The sequence below is a fragment of the Tenrec ecaudatus genome, chromosome 8 (assembly GCF_050624435.1).
Source record: "Tenrec ecaudatus isolate mTenEca1 chromosome 8, mTenEca1.hap1, whole genome shotgun sequence".
Lineage (NCBI taxonomy): Eukaryota > Metazoa > Chordata > Mammalia > Afrosoricida > Tenrecidae > Tenrec > Tenrec ecaudatus.
In genome coordinates this window covers 83,782,371-83,803,243 of record NC_134537.1, presented here as the reverse complement: position 1 = coordinate 83,803,243, position 20,873 = coordinate 83,782,371, and the positions used below count along the sequence as shown (strand labels likewise).

At 47.2% G+C, this 20,873-nt stretch overlaps 1 protein-coding gene across 2 annotated transcripts in view; it reads left to right on the top strand.

Annotated features, from left to right (window-relative positions):
* EPHX2 (epoxide hydrolase 2) overlaps nucleotides 1-18,719 on the top strand; it is a 64,326-nt gene extending 45,607 nt beyond the window's left edge. Inside the window, exons 13-19 of one of the 2 annotated variants that reach the window (XM_075555703.1) lie at nucleotides 7,147-7,233; nucleotides 11,576-11,609; nucleotides 12,966-13,065; nucleotides 15,442-15,511; nucleotides 17,149-17,229; nucleotides 18,154-18,212; nucleotides 18,400-18,719. In XM_075555703.1, coding sequence (XP_075411818.1) covers nucleotides 7,147-7,233; nucleotides 11,576-11,609; nucleotides 12,966-13,065; nucleotides 15,442-15,511; nucleotides 17,149-17,229; nucleotides 18,154-18,212; nucleotides 18,400-18,478 — 510 coding nt within the window. In that variant the 3' untranslated portion in view covers nucleotides 18,479-18,719. Of the gene's footprint in view, nucleotides 1-7,146; nucleotides 7,234-11,575; nucleotides 11,610-12,962; nucleotides 13,066-15,441; nucleotides 15,512-17,148; nucleotides 17,230-18,153; nucleotides 18,213-18,399 lie in introns of both variants that reach the window. The other variant, XM_075555702.1, reaches the window with a different exon arrangement.
* Nucleotides 18,720-20,873: the final 2,154 nt, after the last annotated feature.

Below are 20,873 nucleotides of genomic sequence, written 5' to 3'. Positions count from 1 at the left end.
TTCTGTTTTCAACTAAGCAGAGGCTTGGAGGGGTTAAATAACTGGGTCCCAATATTGATTTGTTTGATCCCAAAGTCAACTTGTCTCCTATAAGCCAAGGTTGGACTTCACTCTGTGTGCTTTGGGAATCCTTGCAGAGAGAAGTTTGTTCAAACCAGGAGAAGCTCAGAAGTCCTGGTTTTATGTCTGTAGGAGAAGAAGGATTTTCTAATTGCAGACCCAGGAAGGGCAAAAATTTTTGTTTCAAAGGTTATTACAGTCCCTGTGGAAATTTTGGCATCTCTATTCTTCTCTGGTGGCAGCTGGTTTTAAAATCTTCTATTCTAAAGCATCCTGGGGATGATTTTGTTCTTAAGAACAAAAGCAAGGACACGTTAAATACCCAAATTAGTGGCCTGTCCACTGAGCGGCACCCAACGGGGCAAGCAAATCCAGCAGCTGTGTCTGGTGATGTCAGGCACAGAGCTGCCCCGTGTGGACTGAGCGTCCAGGAGGGCTTCCACCAGCAATCTGCAAACAGTAGGGGGAACGGGGGGAGGGTAGGACATGGGTAGTTGGGTAACTTTCAAACAGGTAGTAGCCTCTAACATCCCCATTTCTCATCTTGTTAAATCTTTAAGCAGAAGCAGGTTTAGGGAACTGAAAAGTGCCAAGAAATAAAGCAAGAACATCTTGTCACCTCTCTTCCTTCTTCTCTTCTTTCCCTCAACCCTGCTCCAACTGCTCTCTGCCAAGATGTGCCCTTTCTGGCTCTCTCCCCTTCTTATCTCTTGAGCAAGGAGCCCTGGTGGTGCAGTGGTTAGGCACTTGAATGTTAGCAGACAGGTTGGAAGTCCGTGGGTCCTGCCCCCTCCTCCCAGTTGTTGTTCTGTTTGAGCCCCTGTCTGGGTGCTGTTATGTTTGTTTTGAAGCCACTGTGTCGTCCCCCCCCATGGAGTCTTCCTCTGTCACTGACTCGGACTAACCCCTCCTGATAACATGTCCAAAGTGCATGAGACAACATTCCACCATCCTAGTTTCCCAGGTTCACTTGGCCCGTACTTCCGTGAAGACAGCGGAGTTCTTGCCGTCTCTGGTATATTCATCATCCACCACCACCATCCAAAGGCAGTGATCCTTCTCTCCAGCTCTCGAGTGCATTCTTCAGGTTAAGGATGCATTTGAGGAGATCGAAGATCGGTCAAGATCATGTTAGTCCTCAAAGTGATAGCCTTGCTTTTTAATTTTTTGTCACAATTACATTCTTGAAAATGCTAAGAACAGTTCTGTTCTGTTTTAACCAAACCAACTTTACTGCCATCGAGTGAATGTTGTCTCATAGTGAATGTACAAGACAGGGCAGAACATCTCTGTGAGTTTCTTAGACTGTAGCTCTTTACAGGAATAGAAAACCCATCTTTCTACATTTGAGTGGTTGGTGGTTTTGAACTACAAACTTTGCACTTAGCAGACCAGGGCATAACTACTACCCAGACGCCTCATTCTGCCCTATACGGTCGCTATGAGTCAGCATTGGCTTGAAGGCAGTAAGATTGGGTCGATCAGCTCTTTTGTGGCTGACCTCTTTTGAGGGCTCAGGGCCACTATAGACTCATTCAACTGGAGGAGGGCTGCGGGCATGGCTGTCACCATAGCCTGACTCCGCTCCCATTTGCCAAGTGCTCCAGGCTGGGGCATTAGGTTTCTCTTCTGTCCCTCTGAATCCTTTGGTAGCATTTTTACTGGCTTATCCCATGAATCTACCAACTGTGATGCACAGTAAAGAGATTTTGTTGTTCTTCTCAAAGCAGAGACCACTGACTGCCGATTGTGTAGAATGAACAGGTGGAGGAGGGGAGGACCTTGGGCAACAGAGACAAATAGAAATGGCCAGGTCGTTTAAACCACCTGCTCCATGTTTCGAATCTTCACAATAGTTAATGTGCTTCCGTTGGCCCAGGAAAATCTCACAACCCTTTTGTCTCTAAAAGAAAATTAGAAGATGTTTAATTATTCTACACCTGCTCTCTGCCACTTTTTCAGACTCTTTCTCCTCTACTTGTCCTTAACCACACACACACACACACACCCTTAAGGTGCCATATATACTAAAGTATAAGGTGACCTGAAATTTTCAAAATAAAAATTTGAAAATTGTAGTTTGAAAATTTCGGGTCAGCTTATACTTGACTATATACAGTTTATGAATGGATAGTTGGATAGATGATAGATAGATGTTGGATAGACAGATAGCTGGGTAGATATATGGATGGATTGATCACTTGGAAAGGAGTGTAATGTGCACAATTTTATATGCCTCTGTGTGTGAACCATATATATATATATATATAACCATATAGCAAGTCAGGCAGATTTGAAATACCTTCCAACTCATTGAAACCCTATAGGACAGAGTAGAAAGGCTTCTTACAGTTTCTGAGACTGTAAGGTTTTTTTTTCCCACAAAGTAGTTGCTAGGTTTTAAACTGTGGACCTTTGGGTGAGTTGCCTGGGCTTAATCCACTTTGTCGCTAGGGTGCCTTTGATCTTAAAGTGAATGTTCATGATCAGCTTGAGGCATCTGATGAGCTATCCACATGGATGTGCTTGTCGCTCTGTGCGACATGCAGTTGATTCTGAATCAATCTGGGTTTGAACCATGAAGGCACGTTTTCTGCAGGACTTTTTAATGAAATGTCATGTCGCCCAGATCATCCCACAAGCAGTTCCTCTCTCTCCTAATTCACACACTGCAGCAATAAATAATTGCTTGAGGTTCTTGCTTAGTTCTTTTTTATCATGTCTTATTGTAATATCAGAAGCCGTGTGTTGGGTCAGGTTGTCTAGAGAAACAAATCTGATGGTGTGCCAATACAGATACAAAGGAGCTCTATAATCAAGATATAATCTGATATCATGAAAGCATCCCAGGCCAGTTCCCTTTAAGTCCATCAGTCCAATACAAGCCAAGGCCCTCTTCAGACTCACTATCTGCAGGCTGATAACACAGAAAGGTGGAGAGGGAGGCGAGATCAGATGCCACTGGAGGAAGACTCAGGTGGAACCAGACTCAGTAGAAACATGGTAGGTGCCCATAGCTCTCAGGGTCAGGCGCCCTAACCCTGGAGCTGCCCTTGGAGGCAGACAGAGTTTCAGCAATCAGAAAGGTAAGGAGGCAGAGAGAGTTCCTGGTGTCACTCAAGTTTATACAAAAAGACTTAGGACACCAAGCAGGTGTCATCAGGCTATGACCCAATTGATGGGTTGCGCCCCACCACTACCCTTAGCCAAGAGTGTCTAGTTGACATCATCCGTAACCATCACACCTTGGATAGCGCCATGGGACTTACTGTATATACTCGTGTATAAACTGAGTTTTTCAGCTCAAAAAATGTGTTAAAAAACTGGGGTTTGGCTTATATAGAGGTGTAACATCTCGCTGGGGCCCCCCAAGGTAATGGAGGAGTGCCCTTTATCTCACAGGTGATTGCCGTTTCTCCACTGTTCACTCAAAGCATTGCTGATACTGCAAGACTTTGAATGTTTGTTTACTCACATCTAACCATTCAGAGCCGTCCTATGACGTGGACGGCTCCAATTCTCAGAAGCACCCGTAGTGATTCACTTATGCTGGCAGCTGAACTGGTAAGGATGTGTCTGTGGCTGCACTCTTTCTCTCCCCTCTGGGCTCCATGTTAATTCACATTCTTCATCCCCCGCCTGCATGGACTCCCCCCTTCCTCCCAGCTAATACATCGCAGGGGTGTGGGGGAGGGCATTACCATGAAAGTTCTTTGTCAAAGTCTTGTTTTTTTTATCCTATTAGAAATGGATACTCTTAAGAACAAAAACGCTGGTCATATGAGGCTGGTTTCAAAATGAAGGTTGTGTCAAGTGCAGAAGAGAGCAATAACACTATTGCAAGTAGGGAATTCTGTGTTGACAAAAAAAGCAAGTGAAGGAGTGGTGGAAAATGAAGGCTGACTTGGAACAGATTCCAAAAGCTAAAAAAGCTCGTCGTGGTTTAACATCTTTTTATGGGGCTCTAGAGAGTGAATTGCATAAATGGGTTATGGAGTGTTGTCAAAATGGTTACTGCGTAACATGCATTGGAATCCGCTTACGTGCTCTACAAATGGCCAAGGATGACAAATATAAAGCACCAGGCATTGGAAAATTTGCTGTGTCAGCAGGATGGTGTACCCGCTTCATGAATAGGTTTGGCCTACTATGTTTGAGACAAAGAACAAAGATTTCCCAGAAATTGCCACAAGACCTTGAAGAAAAAATTATGTCATTCCAGATGAAACTGCCATGACTTTTGATCTTCCAAGTAACAGAACTGTGGCAAGTTAAGGAGAAAAAAACACTTTTCTCAAAACCACAGGAAATGAAAAAAAAAAAACACCTTATAGTTGTTCTATCATGTTTGGCTATTGGAACTAAGCTGTGCTCTGTCATTATTTTTAAAAGAAAGACCTTGCCTAAAAAGATCAATTTCCCACCAAGAATTACTGTGCGGGCACATGTTAAAGGCTGGCTGGATGAAGACAGAACAAAAAAATGGCTGGAAGAAATTTGGAACCAATGACCAGGAGCAGCCTTAAAGAAAAAGCCATCATTACTTGTTTGGGATATGTTCAGAGCCCACCTATCGGATGACATAAAAAATTGGCAAAATCTAGTAAAGTTACTTTAGCCGTTATTCCAGGTGGGCTTACTTTACATCTGTACTGCAGCCTCTGGATGTATCTTTGAATAAGCCTTTTAAAGAGTGTGTGTGAAGGATGTGGCATAAAGATGTCATCTGGTCAATCCCGACTAACAAAAGAAGGAAATATAATGAAGCCTGACATAGAGTTAATAGCAAAGTGGGTTCGAGATGCATGGGAAGACATTCCAGAAGACATGGTGTGACGTGCCTTCCAGAAACATAGCATTAGTAATGCTATGGATGGCAGTGAAGACTGCACTTTGTATGAAAATGACAGCAGTGATGGTGATGACGGCGATCTCAGTGAGGACAGAGTCTATGATGACCTCACACCAGCTGAAGCTCTGCATTGGGATGTGGATGATGATGATGAATCCAGTTTTGAAGGATTTTAACTCTATATTTTAGCTTGGTTGCTGATTGAGCTCAGGGAATAGTACTCTGAAGGTGTCATTGTTGATGCCTTATTGTTTTTGTTGAACCTATTTTCCACTTACTGTGCTGGTTTACTAATGTTAAATGACTTGTTGTCTTTTATTTATGTTTTTTATTTAAAATGAATATTTAAATAAATTACCCCACTGATGTCTCAAGTTTTAGTAATACTATTATCATTTGTTTTGATTATTGAAATTCACCAATAGCTTCTGCATTTTCCACTCTAGGCTTATACTCGAGTCAATCAGTTTTTTTCTGGTTTCCCAGGTAATAATTAGGTACCTCGGCTTATACTCGGGTCGGCTTATATTTCAAGTATATACAGTATATCCCATATCACCAGTGATGCTGAAAGTTCTCCCCAGAAGCAGGGAGAAGTCAGGACATTGCAAGGACATGTTGAATTGCTTGAGATGCACCATAGATTGAGGAGTACAGCTACAGTCTCCCGTCATTCCAGAAGAGATAGATCCAGCACAAGAAGCAATGTGAAAAGAGAAGAGGAAATGTGGGGAGTCATTGCTGAAGCCACAGTGGTGGCTACAGACCTTGTTTGTTTGTTTGTGGCACACCTGCTTATCTCTATTGAAAGTGCAGCTTTCATGTAGGTGCTGTATGTAATGCATGCCACTCGACTGTCACTGCCATCGAGCGCGTTCCCTCTGCAGCCCTATAGAATTGAGCAGCAGCGTCCCTGGGGATTTCCAAGACTGGGAATCTGTAAAGAAGTAGAAAGCCTTGTCTTTCTCCTGTGGAGGAGCTAGTGGTTTTGTACTGCGACTCTGTGATCAAAAACCCAATGAGCAACCATTGTGCAACCAGCTCTCCTGGTAAGGTAGTCGAGAGGCGCCAGAGACCAAATCAGTTGAATTTAAGCAAACAGGCTTTATTGGGGAGAAAAACTCAGCCTTGGCGAAGTACCACGGTCTAGTGTCTGGACCAGGGGGAGTCGTGCCCCAGGCTACAGGGGTGATACTTATATGGCCAGGGAACATGTGACTGGACTGTTTTGAGTCCATATATAAGGTAAAGTAGTCAGGGATTGGGAGATACAGCTATGTCTGGGTTTCTGGAATGTAAGGTGTCTTCCTGGTTCCGGGTGTATTCGTGCCGGGTGCAGAGCGGCAGGCCAAGAACAAAGTGGACACTGAGCCAAATGGGCCATGAGCAAAATGGGCCGTGAGTAAAAGAAAGAGAAAAACTTGCAAACTTGCTGACAGGTTACATAGCCAGCTCTGGTCAGCTGCACAGGTGTATGTGGGAGATTCAAGGCCACTGGCTGCTAGTTGTGTCAGCCAGCTCTGGTCAGCTCCGCACGGGCAGGGGAGATTCAAGTTCACTTGCTGCTAGAAGTCGGCCTAGCGTTGATCCAGCCATACACTCTTAATACATATAACGTATAAAATACATATTAATCAACTGTTACGTTGTTGGTGGAAAGACTTCCGGTCCACAGTAAGTTATTTGTAGTTAAATTGTGTGGGGTGAGGGGTGGGGGCTGGGGGGTGGACTAAATTAGTGAATTTTTGACTCTGGAGTGGTGAGCGCTGTTGGTGAAAAATCAGTCGCACGCCCCAGGAGTAAGAGCCGAATCAAGAGTTGCTGATCTAAAGACCATAGAAGGCAAAGGCAATGAAAATGAGAAGTTTCTTTCTAACTACTTAAAATAAACAAGAGGACAAAGGGCCGAAGTTCTTATGAGAGGTCACGCTGTTTGGACGAGCGCTCCTAGGTTCCCTTCACGTACTGCAAGTCATTCTGGGGACTACGTTCAAGTTTCTGCTTCGACCCCTGGGATGCCCGTGTCCTTAAACCACCTTAGGGTGTGCTGTGAAGCAACGCTGCAACCCCAGAGGTGTTCTTCATGAGGATGATTTTCCAGCCGAGAGCCGCCTTCACGTTGCCTGCCCAAGGGGTGCGCTTTGGGGTAGAAGTGGAGCAGAGTCCTTCACGGTCTTTGCTCGCTAGGTCGCTAATGAGCTTGTCTGGTGACTGTGTTTTCTTATTGGTTGCAGGGAGTGGCTGAGGCTGAGCTGGAGAAGAACCTGCCCAGGACTTTCAAAAGCTTATTCCGAAGGAGACATGACCAGATGGGGGCAAAGGTGAGGGGGGTGCCGGTGAGGGGGGATGCTGGCGGGCAGGAAGACATGACCAGATGGGGGCAAAGGTGAGGGGTGGGGATGCTGGCGGGCAAGAAGACATGACCAGATGGGGGCAAAGGTGAGTGGTGGGGATAGTGGCGGGCAGGAAGACATGACCAGATGGGGCAAAGGTGAGGGGGGGAGATGCTGGTGGGCAGAAAGACATGACCAGATGGGGGCAAAGGTGAGGGGGCGATGCCGGTGGGCAGGAAGGGGCAGTGTTTGCATGAAGCTGTAGCCCTCAAGGTCATTGGGTGGGTTCTCTCTGGGGTTGGGACTTGACAGGGCCTGAGAATGAGCACTGGGCCTTCTTTACTTTGGCTTCTGAATCGAGCCTCTTCCCTAGTGGGGAAGACCCACATCTTCCTTGTCACACCCAGGGCTGTGACGGGAACAGCAAAGAATGATCAGGTGACCGTCGTGATGTTCTGGACGTTACACTGTTTCTGCACCGATACTGTGATCCGCATAATGGAATGGTCCAACATGGCACAACCAGCCGAGTGTTGTGTCCACTGCTAGCTGGAAAGCTGGCCTTTTACAGCCCCGCAGAGTCATCCTGGTGGTCTGCTGGGAGCCGACGCACCTGATGGACCCTGTGGAGTGGGTTCCTCTGCCCACTTAGGTCTCCAGGCACCTCCGTCCACAGCAGCAGCTGACAGCGACCAACCCTATGCTTGAGCTGCCAAGGCAGCTCCAGATGCTGTCTGCCCAGTAGCAACCCCCCACCTTTCCGGCTCACAAATCTGCAGCTGGCCTGCAACAATCTGACCTGGTGAACTTGTCATCTCAAGTCAGTTGTGACTCAAAGTGACCCAAACAGCAGAGTAGCACAGTCCCGTAGGTTTTCCAAGACTGCATTCTTTACAGGAGCTCGTCTTTCTTCCCTCCAGTGGCTGGTGCCTTTGAACTGCTGACCTTTCAAGTAGCAGCTAGCAATTCACCCCTGCCTCACCAGGGCTCCTTGTATTCATCTTAAAAAAAAACAGAACCAAATCCCAACTCCCTGCCATTGACTGTGTTCCCACCGACTCATAGCGACCCTATAGGACAGAGTAGAATTGCCCTTTCGTGTTCCCAAGATTCTAAATATTAACAGGAGTGAACAGCCTCCTCTTCCTCCCACAGAGCCACTGGTGGGTGAGAACCATTGACCTTGTGGTTACTGTGTTCACATTTCTTTGCTGCTGACTTGCTTCTCACTCCTGCATGCCATGTCCTTTCCATTCTTCCAGAACCACGTTCTTCTCTTGGTTGTTTCAATAGCATGTTTTCTTGATAAACTCATCATTTATGCGCCCTCACAAAATATCTTTATTTTACTTTTAATCTTAAAGACGGGAGTATCTGACTGTAGACTTCTCAGCTGACATTTTTTATAGAGGCTTTTGTTGTTGCCTAAGAGAACATTTTCTCAGCTCTACCTTCTCCTTTACTATGTGGCTTTTAGCCACGTCAAATCTGCAGTAAGTGTTGGGCTGCTAGCTGAAGGTCAGCACTTCGAAGCCACCAGCCATTCCGAGGGAGAAAGATGAGGCAGTCGGCTTCGGCCTCAGAAACCCTTTGGAGCTGTGCTGCCCTGCCCTATAGGGTTGCTATGCCGCAGTCCAGCTGCAGCAAGGTCCAGGGGTCCCTCAAGGTGAGTCACGGCGTCGGCGAGTGGGAGACAGAAACCACATGACTCAAAGGTTGCGGGTGACTGGTCCAATTTTATTCATGCAAAGCTTCAACTTCTTTTTCTTGGCTTAAAGCTTATGGCCTGAGGTCATACATCAGGAAATTCTCAGGCCACAGGACCGTGACAAGTTACATCAATCACATCATGATCCTGGGTTAAAAATTAGTACATCTTGAAACCAAAACTTCCTCAACTACAAGGGTGATAGACATAAATCTTCTAACAATAACCGAGCAGACTTCATCCAACTGGGGCGCATTGTTCTAACCAAGAAAGCAATAAAGCATTAATACATTTCATTATCAAAAATTACTTGACAGGCTTTGGCTGTTCTTTCTGTTCCTTCTTAGGCTGTTCCTCTAGGGCTTTCATTTCTTGTTCTTTCTTTCCCACTAAGTTCACATAAATTAAACTCCCAAAAGTCTTTCTGTACCAAGTTGCCTCACAATAGGTAGCTATGCGTCAGTGGACTTCAAACATCACAGAGTCCCTCCTCTTGCAAACCTTTCCATAAAACTTAAACTACTAAAAGGAACTTGTACACCTTCTTTGTTAACTATTCTTATGCCATTTTCATTACAAGCCCCTATATTAGGTATATCAGGGTCAGGCACTGTTTCTCTTTGGGAGGGGGATACCATATTCTACCCCCTATGCAATAACCAATATAAGGAGGGGGGAAAGAAGAGGATGATAACCTTTTCTAGAGTCTTGCACAAAAGCTTCCAAATGAGCCTCTGAGATTTCCGTGGGGTTCGGTTACAATAGCTCAGCCTCTCAAGATCTAACATAAATTCCTTAAGGGGGTTTCTGGCTTCCAGTTTCTAGTTTTATTATACAATACACTTTGCATATAGTCAGGACATGGATCTTTCAAAGCCATAGGAAGGGGAGTAACCACAACTTCTGGGGAATATTCCTCAGTTGACATCAGTTGTTTCCTAAAAGGAGAAGTGATCAAAATTGTCAAGAACCGGAGAGCAGCTACAATTATCAATAGTGATATCAGGCCAGTAATTCCAAAGGGTTCACGGGAGAGACTTCCTTGGTGGAGCCTTCTTTGAATGCTCCTCCTCCATGCGCTGACTTTGTCAAGGCCCATGGGTGGAAGTGGTCTCGGCAGTTCCCCCTTTTTTATTTTAAAATTGCCAGTTGCCTCTGCAGGTTCCTGACTGATGAAAAATTACTCGGATGATGAGTGGGAAAACAAAACAATCATTATTATTAATACTGTTACTCCTATAGGAATCAGTGCTGACCACCAGACTGTAGGATTTACTTCTCTGATGGCTTGCCACAAACTTTCTGCCAGGGCAGATCCCAAAGGAGGCTCTGATCTAGTTTTACTGATATCCTTAATTTTCTCTTGTAAAATGTTAAGATCAGGAGCCAATTCAGTGTCCTGCCATATACCCAGCAAACGAGCTCGTACCTCGCACCACAGTTCCTCTGTTTCCTGATAAGGTTGGGAGTGATGCATATATCCTTATATCTTGGATGGCATCTAGGAGTAGTCATCCGAACCTGCAAGTTCCTTACTTGATTCCCAAGATACAAAACTGTCTCTTCCAAAGCATTCAATCTAGTTTGTAAGTTTTTATCAATAGATTCTTGAGTAGCCAAAGCCAAAGAAATAGTATGAGACATATCACTAAGATGCTCTGCTGTCTGTACTTCCTGAACTAAAGTAGCAGTAAATAAAGTCAAAGAAGTTATAATAGTAATTAAAGCAGTTATGCTTCATATTACCGCAGCTACAATCTTTTTGGATGCATCAAAGCATTTAAATCTTCTAATATTTTTAAACCCGTATCCTCATATCAAGGTTCAGACATTAGGTGGTTGATGTACAATAAAAAATACAGTTGATTCCTTAGACATTCCAGAATGAATACAATTGGTCAAAATACAAGTTTTACAAGTGATATGAAAACATTGTCTCAATTGAGTTATGCTAATATTTTCAGGTTTTGTCATTAAAATTGCATTTGAGGTATTGACACATGCACAAACTGCAAAAGGCTCAGGAGTTAGTTCAGAAGAATGCTGGAGCAATACCACATTAGTTGCAGCAAGTAATTTATACGAATCATCATTAATTATTGTATTATTTTATCAATTTATTGGTATATAGACACAACTCATCCAGATGAAAACCAACGATGAACATTGGAAATATTCCTGCTCTTTGTAATATGAGCATTATCAAATCAAAACTGATTCTCTTTTAAGTATTTCTTATAATCATAACCAGGGGTTGATATAGAATAATCATAAATTGTTTTATCAATCTGCACAAGAGTAAACATAGTGACTACATGAGAGAATCCACACTGCTACGAGTCAGAATCTCTTGGAAGGCAATGGGCTGTTTTAACATGCTTTGTTTGTTTTTTACTGGGTTTTACCACTCCAGGATCTGCTGCTGCCCTGACACGGCCTCAGACCAGCTCTCACTCAGAGCCTGGCCTGTCCGTTCCCTCTGCTCTGACCCCTGAGGATTTCTCAAACTCTCTTGGAGGTTTAGCCTGGTGATGAAATCTACAGCATGCGTGGGTCTGCTGATGTTTCAGCGTGCTTCCTGCATGTTGGTAATGACTCTGTTTCTAACGTTTCTACCTACAGAGTATTGGGACCATGAGCAAAGGCTACAAAGAGGGTAAGTGACGTTCTTGGAGAAGAAAGTGAGGGGATATGTCAGGAAATGGCTGACTATTGAGTTTTTCTCCCTCTGACGGCTCGTGACAGAACTGCCCTTGGGCTTGTCCAACTCAGGTTCCCCCAGAGTGGAAGAGTCATCCCACAACCTCAGGCCTGAGCATGCCACCCCCAGTTCCTTCCCTTCAGGGGGCTCTGCATTCGAGATGCTAAATTGTAAGGGGTGGGAGGGGATGGCAGAGCCGGGGCGAGAGGAGTGGCTTCTAGAGTAATGAAGGCGCTAAGCCAGGGTGCAGAATCCTCTTCTCCCAAGGGCCATTTGGGTATTCCTGACATCATTTGCAGGCCATACTTACTAGTCAAACATGTAATGAACGCCCTTAACGTGAGGGAGAAACCGCTTCTCTGCGGTGCGGCGTGTGATGCTAGCTGGCATTGAGGAGCTCTCCAGCCTGATGTGGCCCCGCGAGCAGGCATTTTCCAGCCCTGAGCTGAAGCACGGGTGGTTGCATCCACAACCTCTCCACCTCGAAACACATACGGCCTTCGTGGGGCAGCGGCCCTGCTGGGGGTCTGCTTCCTCCTGCTCCCCAAAGCCATCTCAGGAGCTGCCAGCCCTCTCTCCTCTGTCCTGTGCCCACACACTGCGGCCTTGCTGAGCCAACCATGCAGAATAACCCAGCCAATAAGGCGTGACATCTGGGCTGTGTGAGGGGGTTCAGAAAGTTCATGGGGAATGCCACTATCTTTTATTTCCACCTATACATAACATTTTGAAGTCCTCTCATAGTCTCTTCCCCGGAGTCTCTCTTCACACGTCTCCAGCTAGCTCCTGAAGGCAGGGAGGCATCATGGGAGTGTCTAGGAAGAACATCCTGTCCCTGACTTCTGGGCATCCCAGTACACACATGGGAAGAGAGGCATGGCGCATGAAGTGGTTTAGAAGAGGTCCCATTTGGAGGACAGAAGCCCTGCTATAGGTGCAGCAGGAAACTGTCGCCCTGACCTCCGTCTCACACACACCCTCACACTGCCTGCCTGGAACTGCCTCGTTCCACGTATGTGGTTGCAAGAGGGGCAGGCTGGGTTCGCCCTGGAGCAGGACAGCTGCCCTGGGCGTGCAGTGTGTCCGCACTGGGTCCCTCCGGTCCCACAGGACAGTGAGAGCACATGCCCGGGCAGTAAGCTCCCTTGGAAAAGGCAGAGGGACCCGCCTTGGACTACCATGAGGCCCTTGCTATAGTTTCAGAAGTCCCAAGGCAGTTAGGGGGGCCTCAGCTTAATCAGCAACATCATCGTTAATACTTGGACCTGGCACCGAGGATGAGGAGGGAAACAGGTGTCTTTTTTGAAGCAGGAATTCTGGGGCAGTTTCCTGAGGAGCCCAGTCTCAGTACCATGGTGACCGAGGAGGACATCCTGTTCTATGTGCAGCAGTTCAAGAAGTCTGGTTTCAGGTAAGGAGAGAGCGGGGCCCCAACTCAGGTGAGAATGGGCAGCGGAGTCAGGCTCCAGCTCTCAGGTGAAGACCAGTCTAGCACCCCCAAACCCCCATGAACCCTGAGCCCCACATCTGCATGGACTCCCCCTGCAGCAGGGCCAGTCTTCTGCAGCTCAGCCTGCTCTTACTGGGGATCAGCCAACCGGCTCCACCTCATGCTTCGTGACCCCGCCCGGAGCAGAGGTTCTAACCTTACGTTAGTCACAGCCCCCTCTGAGAAACAGATGTGAGCTCTCATTGCTTGCTCAAAGAAATCTCCAGGAAAGTAGAAACTAGGGCACATTTTCAGGGAGCAGTTGGCATCCTCTCAGATTTTTTCTTCTTTTTCTGCTTTCTTCTTCCATCTCTTCCTTTCTTCTTCATCTCCTGCACACCCCACCTCCATTTTTTAATTTCTCTGCTAAAGTCATTGGCATGTAATTCACATGCCATAGAGTTCGCCGACTCAAATGCACTTCAGAATCTGTAAATGTTATTATAGCTGCAGGTTTACAACCAGCACTACTATCAAACGGAAACATTTCCTTCAAACCCTCCCCCCTGAAGAAACCCTATACCCTTTATCAGTTACCCTCCACTCCCTCCCTACCAACCCCCTTAACAACCTTTAGCACCCAAAAATTCACTTTCGTCTCTATGAATTTCCCAATTTCATATAAACGGTTTCATACAATTGCTGCCTCTTGTGATGGACTTCTTTCACATAGCATGTTGACAAGCTTCGTCCACATGTGTCTGTGTGTCCTTTTTTCTCAGATCTGTTTGCTGAAGTTGATGCCACTTGATCTAGGACTGGGAGCCAGGTGATGTAGTAGTGACTAGTTAGGCTGATAATCACAAGGCCAGGGGTTGAAATCCAGCGGCTGTTCCTCAGGAGGAAGATGAAGGTTCCTACTCCCATAAAAAGTTACAATCTTGAAAAACCCTTAGGGCAGTTCCACCCTGTCCTATATAGTCACCAGGAGTCAGAATTGACTCGATGACAGTGAGCATGGTCTTCGGCAGGCTCTAGAATTCCCTCTGACCATAGACCATAAACCATACAGCCTTGATAACATGCAGAGTACATTGGAAAATTATTACAGATGCAGTTAAGTTAAAATTTAGCACCTTATATGTGATCTCACTTATGCTCTATTTTAAATTTGCTTGGAATTTTAACATGTTATGCTTTAATTGTGATTGAGGTTTTAATATATTTTACTTTGTTATTGTTGTTTGTTTGATTTTTAATGTTTGTCTATGAACTCCCAGGCAGGTCAATCTATAGACAGTAACTGGATTCATGGTTCCTTGGGAGTGTGACAGGGGAGGTTGGGGGAAATGGAGAGCAAATAATGATGAGTACACGAATGGAGGAGACTCGCTCTCATGTCCCTTCCCACATCCTCCTTCACATATTTGAATCATGTCAATACTTGAAGGTCACAGCTTCCCGGGTCACCTCGACCTTCCTCTAGTTCAGCAGTCTTGAAGGCTGGCATTTTGATTCTCCATTTCCCCTGTACCCCATTCTCCACTCAGATCCCAGGGTCTGGGAATGGGCAAGCAGTTGTGCACTGCCTGGGGTTTGTCTGCGCAGAGCTCAGGGATTGTCACCTGGTGTCAGTCTTTGATGTAAACACTGTGACAGCAACCCTGTGGGCACCAACATTCTCACTCCACACAACTTACAGCTCTTTCCTGTGTTTCCTTCTAACTCTTTTACAAGCAGGTTTGGGGGCTGCCTGTGCCCACAACTCAAGATGCTCAGCCTTGGAGCTGGGTCTGATTTGATCATTGTACAACAAGGGAAACAGTAGAAGTCCCACAAGGATTCATGATTCACCCACGGCATTCCCAGACTCCCATTCCCACCAGAAGAGCCTGGGGGTCTGAGAGCCTTGGGGGATTTGGAGAGCCTTCCTGGCACAGTCGCCCTCACCGTGAGGAGAACACGGTGGCACCGTCTCTGATGTCTTCCTTCTCAGTGGGTTTCCTGGGGCAAAGGAGTGACTTCTAGATTAGCAGAGGAGCTAAATCAAGAGACTTGCCGCCTTCCCGTCTCGCCACAAACACACTGTCTTGGCATATGGGCAGTTCTGTGGGCTCAGGTCCAGGGGCTCCCAAAAGCCCATTTCTGAAGCTGCCACCAGCCCCTGTCTCAGCCCACCACCCACACTCCATGGCCTCACAGAGTCATCTACCAACTAACCAGATGTCTCTTCTGTGTTCCACGTCTTCCCAGCATCCCCTCTGCTCTTCCTGTTACTGTTGGGGCCTGTGGTGTCGTTAGGCACTAACAGCTTTCTTATTTTCATTCCTCTGTGAACACCTCTCCGACTGGCAACAGAGGCCCCTTAAACTGGTATCGAAACATAGACAGGAACTGGCGATGGGGCTGCAAAGGTGCTGAGCGGAAGGTGAGTGTGGACTTCCGTCGTCCTTCCCTCTGGGCACCACGGCTGGCCTTGCCCATTGGCTGACCTGGGACGAGCTGAGAGTGGGCAGCCTGAACTATGGGATCTCCTCTGAAGTTTCTCAGGGGGTCCCCTAAGGACCCTTTTTGCTGGAGCTTCTCTTAGAATGGTGGAAGCTTTGGGGGGCAGACAAAAGCATGGGCAGGTAGCTGCAGCCTCATTCAGTCCAGGTCAGGGCAGCAGATGGATGGTCCAGGGTGGAGCATGTGGTCAGAGCAGCCTGAGCCTCTGGTTGCGTGACTTTAACCGAGTCAGTTGTCAATTCACTTGTCCAGCAGAAAAAGTGGGGTCTGAGAAGTTGGGTCCTGCTCCCGCTGAAGTTGGGATGAGGTTCCCAGTTCTCATTCCAAAATGTCAAAACCAAAGGGAAACTGGTTTTCCCCACAAGACATTGTGCAGGTAACCAGGCTTGTGTCAAGACACCTGCTCACACAGCTCTCTGGTTACCACCTTCACACATGGCCCCTCCTGAATGCCGGGCCCTGTTAGACCTTGGGGATACAGCAGGGGGTAAAAGACATGGGCTCCTGCAATGACAGTTTCAGGCAATGCAATTGGAAGTCACAGGGTAGGTGATGAGCCCGCTGGGAGAATGCTTGGGGACACACTCAGACAAGGCCCGTATCGATGAAGCGTGTTAATGTGTATACAATGCTGAGACACGACATTCCACAGGCCTTGCTCAGTGGAAATCATCACTCCTTGTCATGATCATCTGAGATCGACAGACGTGACAAACTGCAGGCTGCTAGAGGAAAGCTCTCCCAGAGTTGGGGCATAGTCTTTGGTGATGTGAAATCGGGGGCCCTCTGGCAGTCCCCTTCCAGAAGTTTTGCCCTTTTTACCTGCCTCCTCCTGTGTGCCTGCCAACACTATATAATTTCGCTCCAAGTATCCTAGAATTAGCAGCATCTCACAGCAGCCTTGGGGTTAGCTTCAGCAGCAGAATCACTTGTGAGCAGGTTTCCTTGGCCATTGGAGGAGGGGTGCTGTTGGAACCACTTGGCCCTGCCTGTGAGTACCGACAGTGCAGATGTATTGACCAGCACCCAGCTAATGCCGTTTGGAAAACTGAGCGCCAAATAGGATCAATGAGAATAAAGCGCTTTCTCAGCCTCCCAGTGCCCCAGGGAACACAGGTCATTTGTCAGTAGACCAAGGCTGCCTTCAGTGTCCTGTTGACAGCAGCTGCAGCCAGCCCTTTCCCTCTCTGGACTCTTGGCTGCCTTCTCCAGTGGGAACTTCGTTTGGAAGCAAGGAGTCCTGATCTCCGCTTTCTCGCGCCATCAACATCAGTGCCGGGAGTGACGCCAGCACACGTGTCCAGGCCTGGACACATGCACTAAACCTTTGTGGGCCCTTCCCTCGTCAATCCATCATTGTAAAGACCCCCCAGAGTAGTCATGACCCTCTCACAAAGCAGGGCGCACAGCAAGCCAGGGCCACCGTGGGGCTGCCAGGTCAGTTGGAAGTGGCATGGTCACCAAGGTGTGTCTCCCTGCCCTGGCTGAGGGGAGGCTGAGGGGAAGTCCACTACCCTTGTCCTCAGGCCACTCCCTTTCCCGCCTGTCCCTGCACAGATCCTGATTCCCGCCCTGATGGTCACTGCCGAGAATGACCCAGTCCTCCTTCCAGAGATGTCCAAACACATGGAGAACTGGGTAAGGCATCCTGGTCCGGAGTGGGTGGGGGTGGCTCAGAGGAAAGGCCGCAGCAGAGACCTGGCCTTCTGCCAGAGGGGGCTGTTCAGTTGAACCATCTCCCTGGGCCCAGACCTTCAGGAAAATCCCTGGAGCAGTAACCATGCCCGAGACTTCCTTTGCCCTGACTGCATGTAGCCTGTCCTTGCTCAGTTCTCTCGTTCACTCATCTATATATTTTTTAACTTCATTCGTAGTTAGGTGAAGATTTACAGAGTGGATCATAGCTCTGCTTCCAAAAACCCGTGCACCTACTGATTCACTTTCCCCATGGCAGTTCTCTCGATGCCATGCAGCTTTACCATGAAGGTTTCTGTTTGCACTCAGGGGCGCCGGGACTGTACTAGATACTGGCAGGGCTGGGGAGGAAGATGGGCGGGTACAGACCCTGCTGTCGGTGAGCTCCCTGGTTGCCAGTGACACACAGCACAGGAGCTGTGTGCAGCGCATGGGCCATGGAGGAATGTGTGCAGCTGAGACGGAGGACTTCACAGAGGCAGGCGCTGGCCATGGAAATTGGCCTGATAATGACCAACTTACTCCAGAGAAAGGGGTGGAAGGCAGGGAGAGGGAGCAGAGCAAAAGACAGCAAGCAGTTTCAGAAGATGGGAATTCTCTTGATGGAGCTGGGAGATTGGGGTCAGTGCCTTGGCCATGCCAAGTCACGAGAACCCATGGGCCTGGAGACAGTGAAGGGGCGGGTGAAGGACATCAAACGTCCCCTCTGCTAACAGTGTAGAGCGTGGCCCAGATTGGGGAAGCCTAGAGGTGGGGTGGCGGCGGCGCCCTTTTCCCTGGCTGATCATCGAGAGCAGTCTAGAATGCACTTGGTCATCATTTTGTTAGCACAGGCAGGCCCACTGGAGAAGGTACGTTTTCTTTCAGATTCCCCATCTGAAAAGGGGACACATTAAGGACTGTGGACACTGGACACAGATGGACAGGTAAGAAGATAGTGTGGCCCCAGGGGACAGGGCGGGGCAGGGCAGGAGAGTAGATCTCCTCCTACGTTCATCCTGCACTGACTGTGGCCTAGGGGAGCCATTGGTGTCAAGCTCCCCCACCCGGCCTTCCCGTGGGGTGAGTGTGGGGCGGGGCAAACAAGTGTCCATTGCCTTTGTTTCCTTCCAGACCCGCTGAGTTGAACCAAATCCTCATTGAGTGGCTGGACACCGATGCCAGGGACCCACCAGTGGTCTCGAAGCTTTAGGGTACTACATCGGGCCATACTCAGCAGGCACCCCAATGTTTCCCTCTCCCAGGATGTATTCCTCATATCCGCATATCTGCTAACAGGTGCAGTGTTCTGAAGGGGTTGTGAAAAATAGCATTGGTCTGTTAACTACAAGGTTGTGGTTCCAGGCCAACCCCTGCTCTGTGGGGGAAAGATGAGGCTGTCAAAGATCTGAAGCCCTGGAAACCCTCTATAAAGTGGCTCTGAGTCAACGCGATGGCCCTGGGTTTTGTTTTTCTTTTTCGTCTCTTATAGTCAGTGCGTTTCCTGCTTGAGGAGCAGACGTGCCGCCCATGCTGAATCCTGAATTGCACGCTTGTCAGGCAAAAGGGGTCTGTGTGCCTGCTGTTCGAGAGCAAACGGGAGACTGGGACTGCGAGCATGAATGGTCTGTGTGTGCCTGGAACATCTCTGCTCTTCACGGAGCATCCTCCCCATTTCACAGGTCGAATAACTGAGGTTCAGGGTAACTTTCCCAAGGTCACATGCGAGGAGGGGGCAGAGCTCAGGTTCAGCCACAGCTCTGTGGTTCCTAGAACTGCCCACCAAAAGTCTCTTCACTCTGATCCCAGACTACTCCTGGTCTGCCACTCCCGAACTGTGTGATTTATGCCTCAGTTTTCCCATATGTGTAAAGGCAGCATCAACAGTACCTAACTTGCAGGTGGTTGTGGGCATTAAATGAGTATTCTAGAACTGTCTACACACAGAGGAAATGCTACGGGAAGTATTGGCTAAAAGATTTTGGGTGTGTCCTAGGATGAACCTACAAGGGGGTACTCCCCGCCCCACAAAAAGGGGGGGAAAGCTATGCTGGGCGGGTCTTTCATAGAATGCATTTTCCTCACTAGGGGAACATGGAGCACTCCGCTCTGACATAGTGCACCAAGTGGCGTCACTTGGGACGGTTATCTCTGGTCATAGGGAATTCATAAAAGCAGTTTTGCTCAAACTTCATTTTTTGTGATGGATAAAGTTAAGAGAACAGCATGCATCTGTGAAAGTGTGTTTCCTGCTCAGGAAAACTGTAGAAACTGTTGTGATGTTGAACACAGTTTACAAGGACAGCGCTATGGGAAAAAGTCAAGTGTACGAGTGGTTTCCTCATTTCAAAAAAGTGAAATATTGATTGGTTACAAACCTCATTCTGAACGTTCGTCAACTTTGCAAATGGACAAAAATGTCAGCAAAATTCACGCACTTGTGCTTGAAGACCAAGGACAGACCATGGAGGAGATGGGGAGTTATCTGTGCTGTCTTGGAGCTTGGTTCAGTGAATATTAAGGGAAGATTTGGGAATGAGAAAGGTCTTGTGGGATTTGTGCCTTGGGTTCAGACTAACCAGGAAAAAGAGTGTGGAGTAGAAACATGTCATGTTTTCAACAAACAGCTCAAAAGCGACCCTGACCTTTTCCCAAGGTCATTACTGGTCATGAGACATGGTGTTACTCTTATGACCCTGAAAGCTAACATCAGTCAAGCCAGTGGACGGCGCCATCGTCATTTTGTTCAAGATACGCTCGTCAGGTGAAATCAAAGATCAAGACAATGCTCTTTTTAATTTTTTTTTTAATGTGAGGGGCATAGTGCATTAGGAGTTCATTCTACCAGGTCAGATTGTTAATCAAGCTAACTATTTAGAGATTCTGAACTGATTGCATAATAGTGTGGAACAAAAAAGGCCTGATTTGTAGCAGATGGGGGAAAGGTTTTGCCACTACGACAGTGCACCTATACATACAGCCATCTCAGTGTGCCAGTTTGGGGCAAAAAAAAACATACCTCTCTTGCCCCACACAGCTTACTCACATGACCTTATGCCATGTAACTTATTTTTGTTTCCAAGAATGCAGAGGGACATGAAAGGACAGGGATTTGATGATGTAGAAGAGATGAAGAAAAAAACGGATGAGGTTCTGTCAGCCATCAAAGAGATGAGTTTGAAAAATGTTTCCAAGAACGGAATCACAGATTTGACAAATGTATTAATTGTAATGGAGAGCGCTTTCAATGTGATAAGGTTGTTTTGTAAAAAAAAATCTAAATACATGACTTTGAAAAAATCCTGTTTGTGGGTGGGGTGTACCCTCTCATATACGGGCTTAAAATATGCTGCCACAGCACCACCCACATTCTTGGGGATCTGAGACTTAAAGGGCTCATTTAAAAGGCAAATATGTAGCTTGGGGTTGTGGTGGGTGGAATTACTATGTAAGTCCATTAGTATTATTCGACTAACGAGTATGTTCGGATTTGTGTATAAGGGAGTGAATGGGGAAGGGAAAAGACTCCAAAACCATTTTTCCCTAGAAAATGCAGAAATAGGTAAACCTATTGTCTTACTGATTGGAAATTCAGGTAAAAGCTGCAA